Genomic DNA, 26,431 nt, shown 5'->3' with positions numbered 1-26,431 from the left:
CTCTGACCTAAAACAACGGTGAACATTGCCAGAGATGACCAGCACGAGGAGAGCCATCACACCTGAGAAGGAAGGAAGGGAGACCAGAGTCAAAGTACCAGACCAGACTATGGGCCAGACTATGCAGGGGACGACCGAGACCAGCGCACAGATAAAAGCCAATATCTGCTTGGGTACTTGCCAGTCACACAAAGTTTAGTCAAGATCTTGTACTGGACTTCAACTTTAGTATTTTCCTGTAAGATAACTTATTGTTGGTTGGGTGGGTGATTATTGATTGTGTGGGTTTAAATAAATATTGGCTGTACTGACAAGACGTCTACTTGTAGTTATTTGTCCACCATATAAAGGGCTAAAACAGACTGTGCGGCAGGCAACAATCTCCTCTACACCCCCTCCAGTGCCAGTACATTCTTTCTCAAGTAAGGAGACCAAAACGGTACACAGTACTCTAGGTGTGACCTCACCAGCACCTTATACAGCTGCAACATAACCTTACTGTTTGTAAACTCTATCCTGCTAGCAATGAAGGACAAAATTCCATTTGCCTCCTTAATTATCTGCTGCAACTGCAAACCAACTCCTTGTGAATCTTGCACAAGGACACCCAGGTCCCTCTGCAGCAATTTTTTAACTATTTGAACAATAGTCCATTTTGCTGTTATTCCTATCAAAATGGATGACCTCATTTACCACTGTATTCCATCTGCCAGAGCCACACCCACTCACTTAGACTATCCCTTTGCAGACTTTCACACAGACCTTCTCCCTCTCTCTCCTCTCATGCCCCCTCTGAGCTCATTTTGCAGGTAGGCCCACTACCCGCTAACTTATTCCCATTCAACTGTGGGCAGCAGGGTGACACAGTGGTTGGCACGGCTGCCTCACAGCACCAGGGACCCAGCTGCAATTCCGGCCTCAGGTAACTGTGTAAAATTTGCATGTTCTCCCTGTGTTTGTTTGGGTTTCCTCCAGGTGCTCTGGTTTCCTGCCACAGTCCAAAGACGTGCAGGTTAGATGGTGGCTTGGCCATGCTAACTTGCCCCTTGGTGTCGCAAGATGTGTAGGTTAGAGGGATTAGCGAATGAGTATATGGGGTTATGGGGATGGAGTCTGGCCGGGTGCTCCTTCGGAAAGGCTATGAAATGTGAAGAAGTTAGGAGACGGAGGAGGAAGCAGTAGGCAGGGTATTATAACCATAGTTATTCCTTATCCACAGCTGCTTCCTGACCTGCTGTGTTTTCCAGTATTATCTATTTATGTTTCAAATTTCCAATACCAACAGTATTATGTTTTTGTAAATGGTTTCTTGCTTATTTTTATTGTGGACACTTCTTAACATCGGTTTCCGGCACCAGTCGAGAGTTAAACCTCATGATCCAGGGAATGTTTTTTACTTGCCCAGATAGCAGTAAACAATCTTGTTGGGTCTGGCAGGCAGAAGAACCGCACTACATTTGTTTTAGACTTTATCTGCCCAACATATTAATTTCACTCTAACAGAAGCAATGTACAGGAGCAGGAACAGAACATATACTGGAAGCACTATAAAGTACAGAATGCAATAAACAGTAGTAAACTGCAGTAAATATAAATACCATTATTCCTTAGCAGGCCCCTCATTTTTCCTCACTGCCTAAAGACACTCTTTGGCCTGAATGCATCACAGAACCACAGAGGTGTTAAGGCACAGAAGGAGGCCATTTGGCCCATCATGTCTGCTCTCCAAATGAGCATTCTGACCTACATCCTGTCTTTTCCACATACCCCTGCACATTGTTTCTCTTGAATGCCTCGATTGAACCTACTGCCACCACACTTCCAGGCAGAACATTCCAGACCTGGAGCACTCGTTTTATGAAAAGTTTTTTCTCACATCACATTTGCTTCTTTTGCAAATCACCTTAAATCTGTGCCCTTTTGTTCTTGATCCTTTTATGAACGGAAACAATTTCTCCCTATCCATTCCACCCAATCCCATCATGATTTTGAACATCTCTATCAAATCTCCTCTTAGCCTTCTTCTGTCCAAGGAGAACAGTTCCAACCTCTCCAGTCTATCTTCATAACTGAAGTTTCTCATCCCTGGCACATTCTTGTAAACCTCTTCTGCATTCTCCAATGAATTCACATCCTTCCGATAGTATGGCACCTGTAGACAATATTCCAGCTGAGGTCTAACTTGTGTCTTGTATAAATTCAGCTCTTGCACTCCAGGAAAGCTGAGGACGGCTTCTTCCATCTGAACAAGGACATGTGCTCAAGATCAAACAACTTTTAATTACGGTCCAGTCAATAATAAAAAAAAGCTGCCAGTCAACTACATTTGAACAAATCACAAATACTTGTAATGCAACAGAATTTGGCCCCATTGTTTCCTGTTGGTTTTTGTTCTCTGTCAATCTCAAGAATTGTACTGAACACAATTTCTCAAAGAGCAGCCGACTTTTAATCCTTTGGGTACAGATAGGATTGAAGGAACCTGGAGCAGGAATCAGCCACTCAGCCCTTCCATCAATCAATAAGATCATAACCACTTCCCTGCCCTGTCCTTCATAATGCCCGACTCCAGTGTAGGTCAAAGATTTAACCAACTTGGCCTTAAATATATTCAATGGCCCAAGTTCCACGGCTCTGAGGGTAGAGAAATCCAAAGACTAATGATTCTGTGAGGCAATTCCTCCTCGTCTCGGTCTTAGATGGAAGACACTTTGAGGGGAACTTCCCAGTCCCGCCCACCACAGGAATCCTTGGGGGGCGGGGGGGTGGGGGTGGAAAGAGGAGGGAGAGAGGAGAGGAGGAGGGTGGAGGGAGAGAGATTTTACACAAAGGTCTGCTGACCTCTGGCAGGATGCAGTATTTTCTGGTTTTGGGGCGAACATAGCCAGAAAATCCTAACCCTTATTTTTAAACAGTGTCCACTAGTTCCTCTCAGCATCCACCATGTCAAGCTCGCTCAGAATCCTACACGTTTCACTAATATCACTTCTTATTTTGCTAACTCCAATGACTTTAGGCCCAACCTGCTCAAGCTTTCCTCATAAGACAACCCCTTCATTCCAGGAATCAGCCTAATGAACCTTCTCTGAACTGCTTCCAATGCAAATATAACCCATTTTAAAGTAAGGACACTAATCTCTATACAGTACATTAGATGTGCTCTCACCAATGCCCTGTATGAATATTGCAAGACTTCCCTACTTTCATAGCCCAGTCCCCTTGCAATAAAGGCCAACTTGCCTTCCTAATAAATTGCTGTACTTGCATGCTAACTTTTTATGATTCGTATACAGGCACCAAGATCCATCTATACGCTACATTCTGCAGTCATTCCATTTAAATCACAGTATGTTTTTCTATTCCTGAAGCCAAAATAGGCAACCTCAATTTATAATCCATCTGCCAAATTTTTGCCCATTCCCTTAGGTGCATCACCCCCAGCAACATGGGCGGGACACTGGCCACATGTTTGTTGACCTCTGGCAGGATTTTGCAGTCCTGGGGGTGAGCACAGCCAGAAAATCCCACCCCATGAGTTATCTTGTATAGTAACCTTGGATTTAGCACCTTATTGGGTATTTTTTGGAAATGCTGATACACTACATCTACTGGCTCCCCCTTATCCACACCACTTCTTACATCTTCAAAGAATTTTAGTAAATTTGTCAAACACAGTTTCCCTTTCACAAAACAATACTGCCTTTGCCTGATTGTATTATGATTTGCGATATGTCTTGCAGATGCCTCCTTAATAATGGATTGCAAATGACAGATGTTATTCTAACTGGCCGAAAATTTCCTGCTTTCTGGCTCCATCCTTTCTTGAACAAGAGGTGTTGTACTTGCAGCTTTCCAATCCACTGGTACCTTTCCAAAATCTAGCAAATTTTGGAAAATCACAGCCAATGCATCCACTATCTCTACAGCCACTTCTTTCAAGACCCGAGGGCATAGGCTATCAGGTCCAGGAGACTTGTCAACCTTTAGTTCCATTAGTTTTCCCAGTACTTTTTCCCTAGTGATCGCAATTGTTTTTTGGGTTCCTCCCTTTGTTTTATCTCTTGATTTGTCTCTTGGGAGATTGTGTTCTCCCTCTGGTGTCAAAACAACTACAAATACTGGTTCAAAGTCATTTCCTTGTTTACCAGTGTTACCGTCTTAAGGGAACAGCACTCACTTTAGTTTCTCTTTTCCCTTTTATATATTGCAGATATTACATATGTTTTACATTTCTTGCTAGTTTTCTCTCCTACTTTAATTTCTCCCTTTTTTGTAAACACATTATTTGCGGATTTCTAAAATTGTCCCAATCATCTGGCCTACCGCTAAATCTTCACAGCGTGGTACATCTTTCCTTTCAGGGAAGGTAGTCAGCATTAAGCTGATTGTGACAACTAAACATATAGAGGGTTAATCCTAACAGTCTAAGTGTGCATTAGATCTGGTGCTAGTTGCTGCCTCAATAAAACAGCTCTAACTGCAACATGTCAAATGTTCTATATGAACCATTAGGGACGTGATGAGCATAGAATCCCTAAGTGCAGAAGGAGGCCATTCAGTCTGCACCAACAACAATCCCACCAACATCCTACCCCTTAACCTTACCTATTACCCTGCTAATCTCCCTGACCCCAAGGGCAACTTAGTATGGCCAATCCCCCAATCTGCACATCTTTGCAGCATGGGAGGAAACTGGAGCACTCAGAGGAAAGCCACACAGACACAGGGAGAACTTGCAAACTCCACACAAATAGTGACCCTAGGCCAGGATTTAACCCAAGTCCCTGGTGCTGTGAGGCAGCAGTGCTAACCACTGTGCCACCATGCCACCCTTTTTAAATTTTTTTATAAAGAGATTTTTCTTCCCCCAGGCCCTGCAGCCAGTTTCTCCCCTCTTTCCACCAACGGGGAAGCGGAACAGAATGATTATAAGCTTTGATTAGTAATATCATAAGAAACGTGATTACTAAAACTAGGAGCAGGAGTCAGCAATTCAGCCCCTCAAACCTCCTCCGCCATTTAATACGATCATGGATAACCTGATTTCTGCTTCAATTCACAAATAATATCACTCGCAATGCATTACTAAGATGCTATACTAACACAGCACATGTAAGTAACGCTTTTCTCTCTAATATCATTATTGCCACTAATACACAACAGACTCATTTCATCAGAAGGTGCAGCAAACTCCACCAAACCAAACACAATCATTTTGTTCAGCAGGAAGAAAAAACCCAGGGATCTTACCGGAATGGAGAACTCTTCAGCCAAAAACTTCAGTGTGGCAGCTTCACTTGATAGCAAGTTACTGCGCTCAGACAGGTTTCCCTGGAGTCTCGTGTCAAATTCCTTTCGAACTACTGAGGCAATCGAGTCCACCACAATCAGCTTAACTCCCTTCAAGATAATGTCTTCCTCCAAAGATTCAAGCCTGCCATTAAAGGGGGATAAAATTACATTGGCTCTTGAAGGACCATGAAGAACACAGATGGAGAAGGAGCAGGCAGAGCACTTTCCTATCCCCACCCCCAAGCTATACTCAAAGCTCAGTAGGAAAACTAGGAACAGTCTGTAATTGTATACATATAAACAAGGCCACAATGTTTCAGTGAAGGACTTCACAAAGTCTAGTCTAGTTGAAATGAGGAAATATGACTAAGTTTTAGCACAGCAAATTCCCACTATTGGGAGTTAATTTGTTAATAACCAGATAATCTATTGTAAAAAGAGGTTGGTTGAGCAATCATTATTGGCCAGGACACTGGGGAGAATGTGTGCACTGCTAAGCCTCAGTTAAACAAAAGACAGAACCTCCAACAGTGCCGCACTCCTTCATTGAATCAAGAATCATAGAACCCTACAGTGCAGAAAGAGGCCCTTCGGCCCATCGAGTCTGCACCGAACACAATCCCACCCAGGCCCTACCCCCATATCCCTACATATTATACCCACTAATCCCTCTAATCTACGCACCCCTGAACACTAAGGGGCAATTTCTTAGTGTGGCCAATCAACCTAACCCGCACATCTTTGGACTGTGGGAGGAAACCAGAGCACCCAGAGGAAACCCACACAGACACGAGGAGAATGTGCAAACTCCACACAGACAGTGACCCGAGCCAGGAATCAAACCCAGGACCCTGGAGTTGTGAAGCAGCAGTGTTAACCACTGTGCTACTGTACTGCCCTAGATTGTCATCCTGGATTTTTATGCTCACATTTCTGGGCAGCGGGAGTGCTACCATTGCCACCATCATTGACACATGAATCTGAAGTGTGAAAATGTGCCCTCTTGTCAGTCATGATTTCTGGGGGAATATCAAAGTCCATCCCTGATGCCAAAGCATCAACAGGCTGAACACCAAGCAGAGTCCACGCACAAGGTTACAGAATATCAGGCAGGAGCTAGAATTTTGGGATGTTTCCCTCCTTTATCCTGCTCTCTCCAGCAGGTTAGGGAACTGGTACTTAGTGCTGTCACTATAAGCATTCCAGCAAAGACCAGTTAACCCATACTGGGAATAGTAGGGAAGCCATGAAGAAGTACTGGGAAGCCATGAAAAAAGCCAGTAAATACCTTTCTTTTTAAAATATGTGTACCTGTGACTGGCGTGTCAAATTGTACTAAATATGCCGTAGAATGGGCTTTTCTCATCTCCTGTTCCTTTATCAATATTACAACTGCAAAAAATTTCTATTCAACTATTTACCTATTACACAATCCTACATTCACATTTAACTTGAGACCACAAGTAAGATAGTCAAATATTTGTTTAAAGAATGATTTATATGTGTATATATAATATACACTTAAATAACAATGTTTAACAACAGCAGAACAGGATTAAAACAGCAATGACTGTGGAAACAGCAGCAACTAACACAGGTTTTCCTTGCAGACGGAAAACTCCTCCACACTCAGAACCCTCAACCAGAAAAAAAACAGTTATCTTGGAGAAAAGGCATACAAGAACATTCTGTACTCAAAATGACATTCAGTAATATCATATAAACCTGCAATGGCTCATATTTCACTCTATTACACTTGGAGCCCCATAGAATCTATCCTTGAGCTCCCCCAGCCCCCCTAATTCTCATCTACATGCTGCCCCTCAACAACATAAGCTTAAAAAAAATTGGTTCCACCATTACAGTGAGTGGTGGCACAGTGGTTAGCGCTGCTGCCTCACAGCGCCAGGGACCCGGGTTCAATTCCAGTCTTGCGTCACTGTGTGGAGTTTGCACGTTCTCCCCATGCCTGCGTGGGTTTCCTCCAGATGCTCCTGTTTCCTTCCACAATCCAAAGATGTGCAAGTTAGGTGGATTGGCCATGCTATTGCTCTTTAGTATTAGCAGGACAGCTAGAGTAAATACATGGGGCTACGGGGATAGGACTGGGGTGGGATTGCTGTTGGTGCAGGCTCAATGGGCCAAATGGCCACCTCCAGCACGGTAGGGATTCTATGAAGCTATGTTATTCTCTCAACTCCTTTCTTGCTTCTGATTTATCAGACTGCTTGTGCCAAAGCCAGTGCTGATGAGTAAAATTTCCTTCAACTAAATATCAGCCGTTGTTTTACAGCCCCCACAATAAACTCCACATGACCAATGCCTGAGGCTTAACCTGACTTGTCTGAATCGTAGCATCACATTTAAACCTGCGCTGAACTTCAAATTCACCTACGTCTACCTCCGTAACACCTCCTATCGCTGCCCCTCCCCGACCCTATCAGCTGCTAAGATCTTTATCAGAGCTTCCGTTAACTCTAGACTCAACTATTACAATGCTCTCTTGACTGGTCTTGCAATTCCCTTCGTGTACAGGACAACTACTCTTGCCCCCTAAAGTATGATGCCAGCTTGGTAACGCAACTCATCTTTCTGATATAAAATATGGTTTCGTCTCTTCATAAACTGGTTTATTAGCCCAACCCATGAAGATCCTGTGTATGTCGTTAACCTCGCTGTAGTAATCTTTCGATTCAATATCTGGGCTCCTTCTCTCAAGTTCTGAAACACATGTTGACCTATGTAGCAGATGCCCTGGTGTCTACTTTCATCTTAAGAGGTTTTCCATCTCTAGTCCTGAATTGTCCTAAACATCCAGGGTTCCCTGAACCTACTGCTCCTACAATTCCCCCTATAGGGGGCATGTTGGACCTGTACTCTCCCCAATTCCTTTCTGAATGCCTCCCACTGTAGATTTTCCAACATATTACTGTAATACTCTTGATAAATGGAAAACCTCTTAAGATGGAAGTAGACACCAAGGCATCTGCTACTGGAGACCAATCAAATCAGTCAGGAGATAAACCATGATTCGTGTAAGTCAACACAACTGTTCTCAATGCATGAAGCCATGTACGTGCAGAATTTTGGAAGTGGGTCAAGTTGGGTCCCGGGAGTCATTGTATCCAAAAGTAGACCCCATCTTATCAAGTGGACATAGAAGAAAGGATCATCCACAAACACCTAGATTATTTGAGACAGCAAGAGTTAACAAGCAGTCAGTGCTGCCATCGGGAGCTATATTGCCATCTGGGAACATCTGTCACCTATGCAAGCAATAAAGTACCAGGTCATCCTGTTACAGGCACAATTGACATCCCCATGGAAACAAATGGAACTGAAATGCCTGTGCCTGAAGAGACACATATGTGACAGTATCCCAATGGAAGCACCCCACACTGAGAAGTTACACCACTCCACCAGGAATTGGAAACCACCTGAAAGACTTGATTTCTAATGGACTGGATTCATGCGTTAAATTTTCAATTATTAGGGACTACGTAAATGAGTTGTCAATTGTATAAAAGAACTTTGAAGCAGACAGATGTGGTGATTGTTCCTTTAAGAGCCACATGACCCAGGAAACCAATCATAAACCAGGTTGGGGGTTCACCTTGGTAAGTGGGGGATTTTGTTCCAGAACGTCACAGGAGTTGGCTGCAGCCATGAGGCTGAAAGCCTCTGTATAGCCTTCACCAGTAAATAACCATGTTGTTGTTTTCCCCTTCACTGGTGAACTAGAATTACTATAACCACGTTCCTTAAAATCTATCTCTTGCATCACGCTTTTGCTCAGCTGTCCTAAATATCCTCTTATGTGACTATGTCAAATGTTGTTTGATAATGCTCTTGTGAAATAACATTTTACTATGTTAAAGGTGCTATATAATTACACGTTGTTGCTGTAAAGAAAGGAGAACAGGAGAAAGAGAGAAAGAAAGGACTAATTTCAAAAGGTTTTTAACCAACGGAATGAGTTTTGGAATAAGCAGAGGTTGTGAAGCACAAATTCAATGCCTTTCTTTCTCTTTGTCCAGAAGAGAGTTGGGGGATGGTCTGAGAATCAAGTTAAAGTCAGACGAAAGAAAACAACAGATACCTTTTCAGTACATCCGAACAAGTGAGTTCACGATACAGGTGAATTCTGTTGGTCATTGCAATCAATTTCTGGTCTGCACAAAAGTAATTAGGAAATCGGCATCTCGCTATCTCTATCAACCTGAAAGCCAACGAAACAATGGCAGAAAATACAGAAAGTTCAATGCCATCAAGAGATTTCACAGCATAAAAGGGTCAAGCACACTCCATTACAACACACAAGAGCAATTAACATCTTTTAAAAAGGAGAAGTGCCGCACACGCAGGCTTGTGGGCACTATTATTGGAGTCACAGTCCCCTAAGTATTTACATAAATCTGAATAAAAAACTCAAAACAGATAGCAACATCCCTCAAAACGTTCATTCATTTGCATTTACTGGTGCTGTTTGAGGGAGGCACGTTGGTTCAGGAAAACTTCCCCAATTCTCCAAACAGTTATGGGTCTTTACTATCCACTGAAATGGGCTGGAATAGACAGAAAGAAAGTTGTTTAACATTTTATCTGAAAGATAGCACCACCGAAGAACTCCTTGAACACCACCATGATGTGTTGGCCTTGCCTCTGTGCCAGCAGCATTCTGAGTCAGCACTGAGCACGTTACTAATGCTGCTGGAGGCTCTAGAATAATGACTTGAAAACAAATCTCACAGATACATTGTCAGTATAGCTCTTGTGTAACTTAACCTGCAAATATGGAACTCTGCTCAGCTCATGTTCCAGTTCCACAACTAATATAAATTTGGACCCTGATGTTGGTCAACAGAGGGCAGTAAAATGAAGAAGTAAATCATTGATTTTTCATTGATTCTGGGACTGCTTAGCTGTCCCTCTGTGCTTAGCATGAAAGTGGCTCCTTGCAGTAGCTTTATTAGGTCCATATCTCATTCTAGAGCATGTCTGGTTTGTTCCTGTCACTTTCCGTCCCCTGCATTGAACCCAAGTTGCTTGCCTTGCTTGATGGTGAACAAGACACCAGGTTACATTTTGTGGTGACATACAATACTATTGCTGCTGGTGGTCTCATGGAAGGGGTGTTAACATATCCTTAGTTTTGTTCCACTTAATAAATGAAGACGACAACAGTGGCGGAAATTCTACATTTTCTTCATAACATTGGGCAGTGGTCCCTTTTACTAATGCTGCTGTATTCAGATGATTTGGCAACAGGGTGAGAGAAGAGTCAAGAAAGTTACTTCAGAATGTTGGTTCCCTCACCATTTGAATCAGACCCACTCTGACAGCTGCGACCTTCAGGAATCAGCCAGAAATGGTGCTGGTGAGTGACTTGAAATCTGTTGTGCAGAGTATATTCACTGCTCTCACTTCCTCAAGTGATGGAGAAGTAATGATCAGCAGGTTGAAGTTATTACGCAGTGATCAACATGAGATTTTATTGCAGTCAATGTTAACCCTAACTGTACAATATGGTCCCCCTGTACCTTCCATGGGTTTATAATGGCAATATGACGGGACATACCCAAGGATGGTGCTGCAGGAGGCACAGATATTGGCTGAAAGATATGATTCTGTTAATAACTACAATAAGAAGTCTCACAACACCAGATTAAAGTCCAACAGGTTTATTTGGAATCACGAACTTTTGAAGCACTGCTCCTTTCTCAGGTGAGCCCCCATTACCACGATAGGGAAGTCCATTATCAACTTGTTGGACTACACCTTCAAGCAGACTCACCCGAGGAAGAAGCAGCGCTCCAAAAGATCATGATTCGAAATAATCCTATTTAACCTGGTGTTAAGAGACTTCTTACCATGCCCACCCTAGTCCTATGCCAGTGTCACCACATCATGGCTATAACTACAGTCAGGCTGTTGCTTGATTTGTCTATGGGTCAGTTCTCCTAGCTTTGCTAACAGCTAAAAATGTTGTTGAGGAGAGCCTTGCACAGATTAAATGGCTTGAAATTGTCTTCCTTCATTCCAATAAGACGCTGATAGATCTGTCTGATTTTCTTATTCAGCAGGTTCACTTACTAGGGCACATCCCACCCAAGAGTCAGCCACCTGGTGTGGACGGCAGTCATATTTAGCCGAGACCAGGTAGGGGGGTGAAAGGCTTTCTTCCCTCAAGGGCATGGATGAAGTGGTTGTGATTTCACTAACATGTTGTCATTTTCTGTGCTTGCCAATAACACACTAGATTTATTAAATTTAATTTCCCAATATACACAGAAGGATTTAAACACTCAATCACAGGACTACCATACTGGTTCTAGTATTAAATATTGTAACTGCTCCTCTCACCTTTCAGCACTAAAAGCAGACTCAGTGTCGATGTAAATGACAGCTCCATCCAGGCCGCCCATACTGACAGGCAAGGTGGCCAACACACTCAGCATCATACAGAATTGTGTCTTGCCACAGCCCGAAGGTCCAGTCACCTAAAACAGAACAGTTCCCAATAACATTCTATGAACAACACCAGACCAACAACTTTAAGTAACACATACCACATCCTTAAAACAAACTTTGTTCCACAAATTGATTCATACAGTTGGAATACAAAAGGCAAACTTCATAAGTTCATAAGATATAGGAGCAGAATTAGGCCATTCGACCCACTGAGTCTGCTACACCATTCAATCATGGCTGGTATGCTACTCATCCCCATTTTCCTGCTTTCTCCCCATATCCCTTCAACTTATTACCAATTAAAAATCTGTCTTACTCCACCTTAAATTTACTCACTGTCCCAGCTCATCAGGGCCTCATACAACTGAATGCTCTGCAACATTCCCTTCACCTCAACCTCACCAGAATGAAATAAAAACCCCCTCAGTGGTAAGTGCACCAAGAATTGTGGTACAGATCAGAATGTTCCCAGGTTTGATTTCCTGCTCTGGATCGAGTTGCCTCCTCTATACTACATTCCCATGCCTGTGAAGGAGAAGAAAATCAGTTGGTTGTGGCTGCCACAGATGCTCGTCTGTGATGGGTGTGCAGAGATATCACTGAGCACCACATCACATCAGAAGTTGCATGCTTCAGGAAGTGGAACAGAAGGGGCTGTAGCCCAGAAACACAACATGCTGGGACAATCCAGGAGACTCAGCCATGGTCCGCGCCACCTTCTTAAAAAAATCACGGCTCATCTTTTACCTTAAATCTGTCTTCCTGCACAACGCCAGACTGCAAAAGTCTAAGAATTTTGGTCTTGAATATACTTAACAACTGAGCCCACACCTTTGAGATAAAAATTCACAACATTTTGAGTGAAGATATTTCTCCTCATCTCAGTCCTAAATGGTTGATTCTTTATTCTGAGTCTACGACCCATTAAGTTTGAGACCCTGCCACCAAGAGAAATATCCTCAACGCATCCTCCCTGTCAAGCCCCACTTAAATTTTATATGTTTCAATGAGATCATCTTCCATTCTTCTAAACTCTCGGGAGTAAAGGCCCCATCTCAGACCATGGCTGAGTCTCCTGGATTGTCCCAGCATGCTGTGTTTCTGTTGTTTTCAGGTAGATTGAGAGAACAGCCAACACGCCAAGGTACACCGCTACAAATGATCATCAGAATTCCCGTGGCCATATTTTGCTTCTGTTAATCCTCACAGTTCAAAAATAATGCAGATTGTGGGGAAAAGCTAGCACAGTAAAAAGTCTGACAACACCAGGTTTTAGTCCAACCTATTTATTTGATAATAGACTCACAAGCTTTCGGGGTTAGCCCCTTTGTCAGGTGAATGGAGAGTTCTGGCCTCAGACAGAGCATATAAAGCACAGACAGTTTAGAGATTACTGATTAGAATGCGAATCCTTACACCTAACCTGCTGTTCAAGACCTGAAGTGGCTGACAATGTGAGCGAAAGGAGCACTGATCACAAGTTAAAGAGATGTGTATTGTCTCCAGACAGTACAGTAAGTGAGGTTTTGCAAACCCAGGCAAGTCACGGGGGTTACAGATAGTGCGACATGAACTCAGATCTAATTCTAATCAGTAATCTCTAAACTGTCTGTGCTTTATATGCTCTGTCTGAGGCCAGAACTCTCCATTCACCTGACGAAGGGGCTAACCTCAAAAGCTAGTGAGTCTATTATCAAATAAATAGGTTGGACTAAAACCTGGTGTTGTCAGACTTTTTACTGTGTTTACGCCAGTCCAACGCCGGCATACCCACATCATGAAAAGCTAGCACACCAGGTCCAAGAATTCTGATTTCAGTACTGACCTCCTTGTTCTCTCAATTGACAGTTTTCAAGTTGTCAACAATTCAAGGGGTGGAGCGTGAATGCTGCTTTCAGCCACAATTTAGGTTTCTACTGAAGTTGGGAATGCTGAGCCCAGCATTAAACATTCCTGTCATCCTCCATCATATTAAAGCTTCTCTGTAATTACCCAAAGGCGCGGCAGTAATTGACAATTTGCTACACAGGAACATCAATATCAATGAGTTCAAGATCACTCTTCGAGATGCAGGCTGTCTTGGAGCCACCACAGCTGTGGACCCATCTTGGATCAACTGACAGATGTGGTTCACTCCTATTACTCTCTAACCCCTGCTTCATGAACATGGATCATTTGTCATAGCAAGAGAGGGATCGAGACCTGTCCTAGTCTCCATACTAAGGAGTGGCCAATTTAGGAGCAACAAAGCTTAGCGTCCATTTGATTGATCAGATCAACACAAAATGGCTGTTCCTGACACCAAACTAAGTGAGCAGTATCAAGTCATAAAAATGTCCAGGTAGCCTGATTAGGTCATCTAACTTGTATCACAGTTCGTGAATCCAAACATCCAATACTGGGAATTAGGATGTTTCAGGGCCCTACCTAATTCAGTCTTGACTTGATCTACATTGAGGGCAAATTTTTGCTGCTCAGCCAATGAGCAATTTTGCACAGCATTGCATTCATGCAGAGTAAAAACCGAAAGCAATCACACATATCTGGAGTTATTCCAATGCAGCACATATTGTGCTGTGAAAACACTAGAGGCGTGATCTTACCAGCTCACCACACCAATCCATCAGCATGGCAAGCCGGTAAGATAGGGCGAGAGCTGAAAAAATTGGGTTCATGCCTGGTTTCTTACCTCTCGCAATCTTGCTGGCCCCATTTTGCCAGTGAAACCATCCTCGTGCACAGGAAGGGTGTGAGGCTGATTTAAATATGAATAACACGTTTAACATGTCATTGGGTGGGACTGGAGGCCACTGAAGTCCCTCGGACTATCCACGGCTGGACAGGGCAGTGCTAGCCTGGCACCCTGGCAGTACCAAGAGGGCAGGGCCTGATGGGTGGGAGCCTGACCGGGGGTTAAGGTCCATAGGAGGGACGGAGAACTTAAGTAAAATAAAGTTTATTTATTAATCACAAGTAAGGCTTACATTAACACTGCAATGAAGTTTACTGTGAAATACTGTGAAAATCAGGGGGGCAGGGTGAGAATTGCGAGGGGTGGTGATCAGCTGGGGGAACAATTGGCCAGGGAGACGATTGAGTCGAGGGGGGTGGCAGATCGACAGATCTCCCAATATACGTGTACAAGGTGTACTGGGAGATTTGGAGCGCCTGCGCAATGGCACCCCTCGAGCTCAGCAGTCAGCTTCTCAAGCCTTCCCACCCCAACATCCCCACCCTCCAATCATCTCTCCACTCCACCTCCAACTCCCCCAATTCTGTCCTAGGTATTAAAATACGGTCAGGGTCAGAGTGCTTTTCAGAGGAGAGGTTTCTTGAACGATACCTCAGTCAGCGTTCCACAGGCTAGTCCACCGTGAAGGACCTCGTCCAGTTCAGTCAGAGAGGTAGGGAAGAAAGCAGTGGAGGGTTGGGAACATCTTTCGACTTTCATTTCAAGTGCCTAATAACAAAGACAAATGTTTAGATCAAAAGCAGACTCCCAGTAACTTCAAATGTTAGCAGTTAGAAAGTTGAACAATAATCAGGATCAGATTTTAAACTGTTGTGTGGAAGAACAACTGGCAATTTGCAGATAAACCAGATGAATTCTGTACCCAGGTGTGCAATCGGCCTGTTTTAGGACCTGGACAGCAAATTGATCATTTAATTCAGTTATTTGTTTTGTTGTCTCAATATTCTCCCATCTTCTGAAGATGCCAATTCCTACCAAGATATAGTTCTGCCAGTCCTGATTGTCCTCACACAATGCACTGTCCATGAAGAAATCCAGGCTGTGGAGCATATCACAACTAATATATGTTGGCACTGCTGACCCAAGTGTCTTTCATTGATTTGAGTTGACTCCCAGTGAATTTTTTAAATTCTCATCCATGTTTTTCAGACCTCCATGGGCTCATCCCTCCCCATCACTGTAATCTCCACGACCCTCCGAGATAGCTACAGTCCTTCTGTTCATCCCTACCTTTATTTGCTCCACCATTTAATTGCCCCTTCCATTGCCTAGGCCCCTAGGTGTGGAAGACAAAGCCTCACCACCTTTCTTTCCATCTACAAGACAGTCCTTAAAACTTAACACTTTGACCAAGCTTTTGGTCATCTGATCTAATATCTCTTTAGGTGGCTTGGTACCATACTTTGCTTTATAATACTCATTTTTTTTATTCTTCCATGGGATGCGGGCATCACTGGCAAGCACCAGCATATACTGCCCATCCCTAATTGCTCTCAAAATGAGTGGCCTGCTAGTCCATTTCAGAGCACAGCTAAGAATCAACTACATTCTGTGGTTCTGGAGTCACACGTAGGCCAGATCAGGTAAGGACAGCAGATTTCCTTTTACGGAAACAGGTGGGTTTTGATGACAATTGACAATGGTTTCATTGTTATCAGTAGATACTTAATTCCAGATTTTTATTGAATTCAAATTCCACCACCTGCCCGGATGGGATTTAGACCCAGGCCCCAAGAGGATTACTCTGAATTACTAGTCCACTGACCATAAGATTTGGGGGTAGAATAAGGCCATCTGACCTATTGAATCTGCTCCATCATTCAATCATGGCTGACATGACTCTTATCCCCATTCTCCTGCCTACTCCCCGTAAGCCTTGATCCCCTTATTGATCAAAAATCTATCTTTGTCTTAAAACACTCAATGACCTGGCCGCCACAGCCCTCGGTAGCTGAAGAAATTCCTCCTCATCTCAGTTTTGAAGGAGCGTCCCTTCACTTTGAAGTTGTAGCCTCTGCCATTAGTGGAAACATCATCTCTTCGTCCATTCTATCCAGGCTTCTCAGTATTCTGTAAGTTTCAATTAGATCCCCCCTCATCCTTCTAAATTCCATCAAGTATAGACCCAGACTCCTTGTCATCTGACAAACCCTTCATTCCAGGGATTATTCTTGTAAACCTCCTCTGGACTCTCTCCAAAGCCAGCACATCCTTCCTTCAGTATGGGGCCCAAAACTGCTCACAAATATTCCATATGCCATTCCACCACAGCCTCCTTCCCTCACTAACCAATAATCAGCTTACCCATGCTCAATTCGAGTTCGCCAGGACCACTTGCTCCAGACCTCATTACAGCCTTGGTCCAAACGGTCCAAACATTGACAAAAGAGCTGAATTGCAGAGGCAACATTCAACTGAGTTTTTAAAAAATATTCATTCATGAGACACTGTCAACAACAGCAAGTCACAGAATATTACAGCACAGTACACACCCTTCGGCCCTTAATGTTGTGCCAAGCTATGTCCAATCCCAAGATCAAGCTAATCCACTCCCTACAGTTCTGTTGCGCTCCATGTGCCGATCCAATAACCGCTTGAAAGTTCCTAAAGTGTCTGACTTCATTATCACAATAGGCAGTCTATTCCACACCCTAACCACTCTGAGTGAAGAATCCACCTTGGACATCCCTCCTATATCTCCCACCATGAACCTTATAGTTATGCCCCCTATAACAGCTATATCCACCCCAGGAAATAATCTCTGCACATCCACTCTATCAATCCCCCTCATCATCTTACAAACCTTAAGTCGCCTCTCATCCTCCTCCACTCTAAAGAGAAAAGCCCCAGCTCGCTCAACCTTTCCTCATAAGACCTACCCTCCAAATCTCCTCTACACTCACTCCAATGCTTCCACATCCTTCTTATAGTGAGGAGACCAGAATGGGATACAATATTCCAAATGTGGTCTCACCAACATCTGGTATAATTGCAGCACAGCCCCATGACTCAAACCCACTATTAATAAACGCTTACACACTATAAGCCTTCTTCACGGCTCTATCCACTTGAGTGGCAACCTTCAGAAATCTGTGGATATGAACCCCAAGATCTCTCTGTTCCTCCACATTCCTCAGAACCCTGCAATCTGCATTCAGTTTGTCCTACCAAAATGAATCACCCCACACTTATCAGGGTTAAACTCCATCTGCCATTTTTCGGCCCAGCTCTGCATCCTATCAATGTCTCTTTGCAGCTTGTAAGAGCCCTCCACCTCATCCACTACTCCACCAATCTTGGTGTCATCAGCAAATTTACTAATCCACCCTTCAGCCCCCTCTTCCAAGTCATTGATAAAAATCACAAATGGCAGAGGACTCAGCACTGACCCCTGTGGTACACCACTGGTAACTGGCCTCCAGTCTAAAAATTTTCCTTCCACCACCACCCTGTGTCTTCTATAAGATAGCCAGTTACTTATCCAGTCAGCCAAATTTCCTTCTATCCCACGCATCCTTATCTTCTTCATGAGCCTACCATGGGGAACCTGATCAAACGCCTTACTAAAATCCATGTATACGACATCAACTGCGCTACCTTCATCCACACACACTTAGTTACCTCCTCAAAGAATTCAATCAAATTTGTGAGGCAGGACTTACCCCCCACAAAACCGTGCTGACTATCCAGGACTAAATTGCATCTTTCCAAATGGTCATAAATCCTATCTCTCAGGACCCTTTCCATTAACTTACCGAGCACCAAAGTAAAACTAACTGGCCTATAATTACCAGGGTAATTCCTATTTCCTTTCTTGAAGAGAGGAACAACATTTGCCACTCTCCAGTCCTCTGGCACAATCCCTGTGGACAGTGAGGACCCAAAGATCAAAGCTAAAGGCTCTGCAATCTCATCCCTTTGCCTCCCAAAGTATCCTCAGATGTATCCCATTTTATCCACCCTCAGGTTTTTCAAAATTGCTAATACATCTTCCCTCAGAACATCTACCTCCTCCATCCTATCAGCCTGTATCGCATACTCTTCCTCAAAAACATGGCCCCACTCCTTAGTGAACACTGAAGAAAGGTATTCATTCAATGCCTCTCCTATCTCTTCTGACTCCATACACAAGTTCCCACTACTATCCTTGACTGGCCCTAACGTCACCCTGGTCATTCTTTTATTTCTCACATAAGAGTAAAAAGCCTTGAGGCTTTCTTTTATCCAACTCACCAAGGACTTCTCATGCCCCCTCCTAGCTCTCCTAAGCCCCTTCTTTAAATCATTCCTAGCTCCCTTGTAACCTTCAAGTGACCCAACTGAACCTTGTTTTTTCATCCTTACATACGCTTCCTTTTTCCTCTTAACAAGACATTAAACCTCCTTTGTGAACCATGGTTCCCTCACTCGGCCATTTCCTCCCTGCCTGCCAGGGACATAAGTATCAAGGACACGCAGTATTTGTTCCTTGAGAAAGCTCCACTTTTCGTTTGTGCCCATACCTGACAATTTCTGTTCCTATCTTATGCTCCCTAATTCTTGCCTAATCACATCATAATTACCCCTGCCCCAATTATAAAACTTGCCCTGTCATGCGACCCTATCCCTTTCCATTGCAATAATGAAGGACAGCAAATTGTGGTCACTATCTCCAAAGTGCTCTCCCACAATCTAACACTTGGCCTGGTTCATTAACCAGTACCAAGTCCAATGTGACCCCACCTCTTGTCGGTTCATCCGCATAGTGTGTCAGGAAACTCTCCTGCACACACTGTACAAAAAGTATCCCATCCAAACTATTCGACCTATAAAGGTTCCAATCAATATTTGGAAACATGATAACTACCCTGTGACCTTCACACCAATCCATAATCTGCTTTGCCATTTCCTCCTCCACATCCCTATTACTATTTGGGGGCCTATAGAAAACTCCTAACAACGTGACCGATCATTTCCTATTTCTAACTTCAGCCCATATTACCTCAGTAGGCAGATCCCCACCCCAAAATGCCTTTCAGCAGCCATTAAAACTATACTTGATTAACAATGCTACTCCTCCACCTCTTTTACCACCTTCCCTACTTTTACTGAAACACCTATACTCTAAAATTGCCAACAACCATTCCTGTACCTTTTCTAACCATGTCTCCGTAATGGCCACAACATCATCGTCCCAAGTACCAAACCACGCTCCAAGTTCACCTACCTTATTCCTGATGCTCCTTGCATTGAAGTAGATACACTTCAACCCACCTTCCTCAGTACCTCATGACCCTCAACACGGGCTTTTGGACTACATCTCATTTCCCCATCCCCCGATCATCATTTATTTCCAAAATTTTAACACATCAATGAAAGATGGAAGGAATGGTTCCACATGTCTGGTTCAGGATAGTAGGCAACTAGGATTTTGGAGTTGATGGCATTGCCACACATCTACTGGAAAACTCCCCACTTACCTGGATGACTGCAGTCACAACAACACTAATTAAAGTTAACACTGTCCAGGACAAAGCAGTCCACTTAATTAGCAAGGCTACTTTAGCAACACCTCTCAAACTGGCAAACTCCACCTCTGAGAAGGACAAGGACATCTGGTGTATGGAGATAACATTAACACCAAGATCCTTTCATACAAAATCTTGACTATGAAATATATTGCTTTGTTTTCAACATTGAGTCAAAATCCTGAAACTCTCTCCATAGCAGCACTGCAGAGCACCTTCATACACTGACAGCAGCGGCTCAAGAACGCGGCCAACCCCATCTTTCCAGACTTTTCTGCAATGCCATTTTCCAAGGATCAATTTAAAAAAATCATCAACAGCTGCTAATCCATTAAGGGTCATCGCCAAAAGAAGAGAGATCACGTGTTAAAAGAACGCCTGTGACTCAAAAGACATTTCTGGAACAAAGGTCATATCTACCCATCTTAAAATTGATGTTACACTTTCAGTTCCTATTAGAATTGGTGTGTGTGTCCTGGGATCAACATAGCAATTGAGTCACTGATGTACAAATTCAGCATTCAGGCAGAAGTTGGAATAACGAGCAATTTATGCCCACATCTTCCCACCTCAGTCATGCTGAAATTAGACAGTGAAAGGAAGGAGCTTGAGAGAGATAAAACTTATTTCTTTTTAAAAAACAGCATTGACTGCAGAGATGTGGAAAGACCCTATACAGGTACAATAGATCAAATGGCCTCCTCTGTGCTGTACGGCTCTTTAGTATAGCACATATTCTCCAACAGTGCCTTGATGTATCAAAGAGCAATCTGTCTCATGCGAAGATTTCCATCCTCAAAAAACTGAGCAAGAACGTGCACAGCAGAGGAGGACAGAAGGGAACACAATCAAGGAACAAATTACAAAACCGGAAGTCAATACCAAATTATTAATTAATAATCTTTACTTACGGTGACCATTTTAGGAGCACAAGCCCTGCTGACAGTTTTTGCTAGTGCAGAAACCTTCTGCATACTCTGACCTGTGAACTTCATTAACTCCAGAGGAGAAAGTGATAGAAAGTCCTGTTAAAAATCAATGACAGAGTTTCAAAACCAAGTGATTACAAATCTATAAGTGAAAGGTTGGTTAAAAAATTGGGACAGAGACAACCATCAGTTGTATGTAAATAGTGCCTTTAGCAAAACCACATTTCCAAAACACATCCACTAAACTATGAACAAAAATTCAGAGAAAGCTAAAGGAGATGATCACAGGGGAAGGCCTAGAATCTGGACAGAGATGATGTTAAGCTAATTGGTTTCTAATGAAGACTCAGATTTATACTGTACCTTTCACAACCTCTAAACAAGGTGTTTTAAAGGCAATTAAGTCATTTTTAGAAGCACAGGCTCTTAACGTTCCCATTAAGCTGGCTGCATGGCAACCCAAAAGCTGAGCTGGCTGAGCACAAGGTGATCCCTTTAAATTACTGAACTTGTGTAGCAGCACAAAAAAAATTAGAAGGGTAGCACGCTTTGAAATATTGGCTTGCAGTCAAAAATGAGAGAACACTTTGAGGATTTTTCAGTTTGATTTTCCCCTCATTCAGATCAACTCAACTAAGGGTTGAGTTTCAGTCCAGTTGAATAGAAATGGGTTGAATCTGAATGAAATGGGAGTTGAGATGGATTGGACTAAAGAGGAACTTCACACTTCCCACTTTCCCAGTCATTGGAAAAAATGAGAGAACACTGCCACTGTTGTAATATAAGAAACATGGCCACAAATACATGCATAGTGGAGATTCCATACACTGGAAAGTGATAATGACCTATCTTCTTTGGTGATGTTGTTTGAGGGATAAATACTCATACAATTCTAGAGAAAAAATTTCCAGTTCTTCTCCAAGTAATGCTACAGGATGTTTTAGGTCCATCAGAGATCAGATGCAGCTTCATTTTAATGTGTCATACAAAAATGGCACTTCTGACAGTGCAGCAGTCACACTCCTTGGAAAGTCAGTCTAGATTATGTGTTCAAGTCCTTGGAGTAAGACTTCAGCCCATGACCATCTGACCCAGAGGGGAGTGCGTAATCAACTGAGCCAGATGTGAAAATTTGAATGCAGGCCCATCCCGAGAGAAGCCTTAGTCACAGATGCTGAGGAAGCACAGAAAGGCTAGAATTCAAACTCAGGAGAGAGAAGATGGAAGATAGGACTGAACAACGTTCCAGAGACAAAACAGAGTGAGGCCAGACAGGAAATTTATAAACCAGGTCAAGGATTTTGACATTGACTTGCAGTTCGAGAAGCCAATCCTCAAGGATTGGAATCAAGAGCGTCCTCTCGGGTGTGAGTTTTAGCACTGTTCACTCTCATTAAGCGTTTCTCTTTCCAGTTCTGCTATTCTGTTCAATGAGTTGTTGCCCTTAGGACTTTTTTGTGGGAGTTGTCTTCATGATGCCACACCCAAGAGGACATTAGTCTATCAGGCCATGAATTAAGTTTTCTGTAGTGTATAGCAGTTTACTATAAGCACTTTAAGTTGATTACAGCATCATTCAGCACCATTCCAGTCCAGTCACTGCCTTACCTGACAGTTTATAATCTGGTATTTGCTAAGTCTCTCACACAAATCTGAAGGTAAGCCAGTCCTCTTCAGCTTTCTGTTTGCCATGTTTTGCAACCTAGTTTAGGAAAATGAAATGATATTGAACCAGATGCAAACATCAATGAATGTACAAATTGTTTTTATCCCACATAGTCATCCAATAACCACACACATATGCTTCCCACAGGAGCCACAACTTGGGGTCAGTTTAAAAATAAAAGTCACCCATTTCAGACAGATAAGAATATTTTTCTATCAAAGGGCAGTGAGTCTTTGGAACCATCTTCCCCAAAAGGCAGTGCAAAACAGAATTTTGAACATTTCTAAGGCAGAAGTAGGTAGATTCCTGATGAACAAAGGGGTGAACATTATCGGCATAGGTAAGAGGTTACAATCAGATCAGCTAATCTTATTGAATGTCAGAGCAGGTTCAAGGAGCTGAACTATCTGTTCTGAATTTGCACATGTATACAATTCAGCAAACCAGACACGTCAACTGCCTTGGAACATTTTCACCACCGTAAAGGTGTTGTATGAAGTCAAGTTGTTGAGTATCAACTCTGGCCGATTTGTGCCTTCGCATACACCAGGTAATGTGCATCTGAGATCTGCTGCACTGACACAGGCAAGGGGCAGGGGATAAACTTGGGATCTTCCTAAGTCCAACATCCACTGTTTGCAGAAAGACCAGACATCTCACACTCTTGATTTCAATGCATCCCTGGTGAAATTATGCCACACACTGAATACATTAGATGAGATACGTTCAAGATGTGGAGAACATCAGCGCTATTAAACTGAGGTTATGTACCATTTATTCGGCTTGTAAGTACCATGAGCAGAAAAACGAAAGGGCCACCAAAATAAAAGCAAAATACTGCGGATGCTGGAAATCTGAAATAAATAAAAGCAAAAGATGCTGGAAAAGCTCAGCAGCAACGACCAGAGCGAGAAGAGATAAATTGTCCCTGTCTCACCCAACTTTCCCCCTGGGCCCACTTCCCTCAGCCCCGACCACGCATGCTCCTTCTCCACCCGCTCAAACATTTGCGCTCCTATTGGTCTCCGCCCTCAGCGCTACCGCCAATCGCAGTGCAGGGTGCGGTGGTGTTCTCCGCCCTCAGCGATTGCAGCCAATCCTAGTGCAGGATACGGGGGCGTGTCTCCGCCCTCAGCCGCTGCAGCCAATCCCAGTGCAGAATACGGAGCGAGCGCGGAGCGAGCCGCTCTTCCATTGGCTCTCAGGCGCAGCCGCAGCCAATCACCATGCAGGAGGTCGAGACCCGGCACTTCAGCGCCTCCGCCAAGGGTAGACGTTCCTGCGCATGAGCACCGCCCCGATGATTACCATGGAAACAGAGGCGCCTTCATTCGGCCTCTGCAATCTTCTTGATGGTAATGGCGCCTGGAGTCTATTCTGTTCACAATCTCTCTATTTAAAAATCCGCTTTAAAACCCATCTCTTTGACCCAATTTGGCCAAATGGCAATTCCAGCTCCCATCAGCATCCAACATTCTGATGGATCTTCGCTTTGTATGTCCCACTAGAGGAAGGAATCCACCCAGACACCCCCAATTATGTACTGTACTCCCTGATCCCCTATATGGTGGATAAATAGTGATGTTTATTTCCAGTTCTGGGTGAACTGAGGATTGGGAGGAGGGGTGATTGAGACCAAGGATTCTCAATTAAAGAACAAGATGGAAGTTTTGACAAAGGGTCATCTGGACTCGAAACGTCAGCTCTTTTCTCTCCTTACAGATGCCACCAGACCTGCTGAGATTTTCCAGCATTTTCTTTTTTGGTTTCAGGTTCAGGGAGGAAATTGTTGGGGCCTTGAGAGAAATCTTTATATCTCACTGGCTACAGGGGAGGTCATAATGTGGAGACGCCGGCGTTGGACTGGGGTAAGCACAGTAAGAAGTCTCACAACACCAGGTTAAAATCCAACAGGTTTATTTGGTAGCAAAAACCACTAGCTTTTGGGGCTTTGCCCCTTCATTAGGTGAACTCCCCACTTCTGCTACCAAATAAACCTGTTGGACTTTAACCTGGTATTGTGAGACTTTTTACAGGGGAGGTCCCAGAGAACTGGAGAATAGCCAATGTTGTTCCTTTGTTTAAGAAGGGTAGCAAGAATAATCCAGGTAATTACAGGCCAGTGAGCCACACATCAGTGGTAGGGAAGTTATTGGAGAGGATTCTTTAAGACAGGGTTTATTCCCACTTGGAAATAAGTGGTCGTATTAATGAGAGGCAACATGGTTTTTGAACGGGAGGTTGTGTCTCACGAACTTCATTGAGTTTTTCGAGGAAGTGCCGAAGGTGATTGATGATGTTAGGATAGTGGATGTTGTCTACATGGACTTCAGTAAAGCCTTTGACAAGGTCCCTTATGGCAGACTGGTACAGAAGGTGAAGTCGCATGGGATCGGAGGTGAGCTGGTAAGGTGGATACAAAACTGGCTCGGTCAAAGAAGTCAGAGGGTAATAGTGGAAGGGTGCATTTCTGAATGGAGCACTGTGACAAGTGGTGTTCCTCAGGGATCAGTGTTGGGATCTTTGCTGCTTGTAATATATATAAATGATTTGGAGGAAAATTTAACTGAATTGATTAGTATGCAGACGACACAAAGGTTGGTGGATTTGCAGATAGTGATGAGGACCATCAGAGGATACAGCAAGACAGATCAGTTGGAGACTTGGGCAGAAAGATGGCAAATGGAGGTTAATCTGGACAAATGTGAGGTAATGCATTTTGGAAGGTCTAATATAGATAGGAAATATATAGTAAATGGCAGAACCCTTAAGAGTATTGATAGGTAAAGGGATCTGGGTGTACAGGTACACAGGTCACAAAGTAGCAATGCAAGTGGAGAAGGTAGTCAAGAAGACATACGGCATGCTTGCCTTCATCAGCCAGGGTATTGAGTTTAAAGATTGGCAAGTCATGTTGCAGTTTTGTAGAACCTTAGTAAGGCCGCATTTGGAATATAGTGTTCAATTCTGGTCGCCACATTACCAGAAGGATGTGGAGGCTTTGGAGAGGGTACAGAAAGGATTTACCAGGATGTTGCCTGGTCTGGAGGGCATTTGCTCTGAGGAGAGGGTGGAGAAACTTGGTTTGTTCTCACTGGAGCGACAGAGGTTGAGGGGAGTCCTGATAGAAGTCTGCAAGATTGTGAGAGGTGTGGACAGGGTGGGTAGTCAGAAGCTTTTTCCCAGGGTGGAAGAGTCAATTTCTAGGGGGCATAGGTTTAAAAGAGATGTACAAGGCAGATTTTTTACTCAGAGAGTGCCTGGAACTCGTTGCCAGGGGAGGTAGTGGAGCGGATACAGTAGTGACTTTTAAGGGGTGTCTTGATAAGTACATGAATAGGATGGGAATAGAGGGATATGGTCCTCGGAAGGATAGGGAGTTTTAGTTAAGTTGGGCAGCATGGTCAGTGCAGGCTTCGAGGACCAAAGGGCCTGTTCCTGTGCTGTAATTTTCTTGTATTCCAGCCCCCGCAATAATTTGCTTTTAATCAAGGTGGAAGGTTCATCCATTGAGGTTTATTGAAATACAAGTGGGTATTCACACACTGTGGACAGCATAGTGGCACAGTGGGTAGACTGCTGCCTCACAGCTCCAGGGACCTGGATTCAATTCCAGCCTTGGGTGAATGTGTGGAGTTTGCACGTTCCCCCGTGTCTGCATGGGTTTTCCTCCCACAGTCCAAAGATGTGCAGGTTAGGTGGATTGGCCATGCTAAATTGCCCCTTAGTCAGATATTTGTAGGTTAGCTGGATTAGTCACGGTAAATATGTGTGGGGTTGCCAGAATTGGGCAGGGTAGAGAGCCTGAGTAAGA

The 26,431-nt window shown here is 43.6% G+C and overlaps 1 protein-coding gene across 3 annotated transcripts in view; it reads right to left on the bottom strand.

Annotated features, from left to right (window-relative positions):
- The window catches only part of rad51b (RAD51 paralog B), a 465,368-nt gene that overhangs the window by 433,310 nt on the left and 5,627 nt on the right, over positions 1-26,431 (bottom strand). Inside the window, exons 1-7 of one of the 3 annotated variants that reach the window (XM_080203005.1) lie at positions 23,555-23,610; positions 22,560-22,653; positions 20,934-21,047; positions 15,107-15,223; positions 11,656-11,792; positions 9,392-9,511; positions 5,251-5,434 (exon numbers count right to left, since the gene is read on the bottom strand). In XM_080203005.1, the coding sequence (XP_080059131.1) occupies positions 5,251-5,434; positions 9,392-9,511; positions 11,656-11,792; positions 15,107-15,223; positions 20,934-21,047; positions 22,560-22,643 (756 nt within the window). In that variant the 5' untranslated portion in view covers positions 22,644-22,653; positions 23,555-23,610. Of the gene's footprint in view, positions 1-5,250; positions 5,435-9,391; positions 9,512-11,655; positions 11,793-15,106; positions 15,224-20,933; positions 21,048-22,559; positions 22,654-23,388; positions 23,476-23,554; positions 23,611-26,431 lie in introns of those variants that run through there. The other 2 variants (XM_080203006.1, XM_080203004.1) reach the window with 2 other exon arrangements.

Source organism: Carcharhinus amblyrhynchos, chromosome 14, assembly GCF_965287045.1.
Source record: "Carcharhinus amblyrhynchos chromosome 14, sCarAmb.v2.hapA, whole genome shotgun sequence".
Lineage (NCBI taxonomy): Eukaryota > Metazoa > Chordata > Chondrichthyes > Carcharhiniformes > Carcharhinidae > Carcharhinus > Carcharhinus amblyrhynchos.
This window is presented reverse-complemented; position numbering and strand designations above follow the sequence as displayed.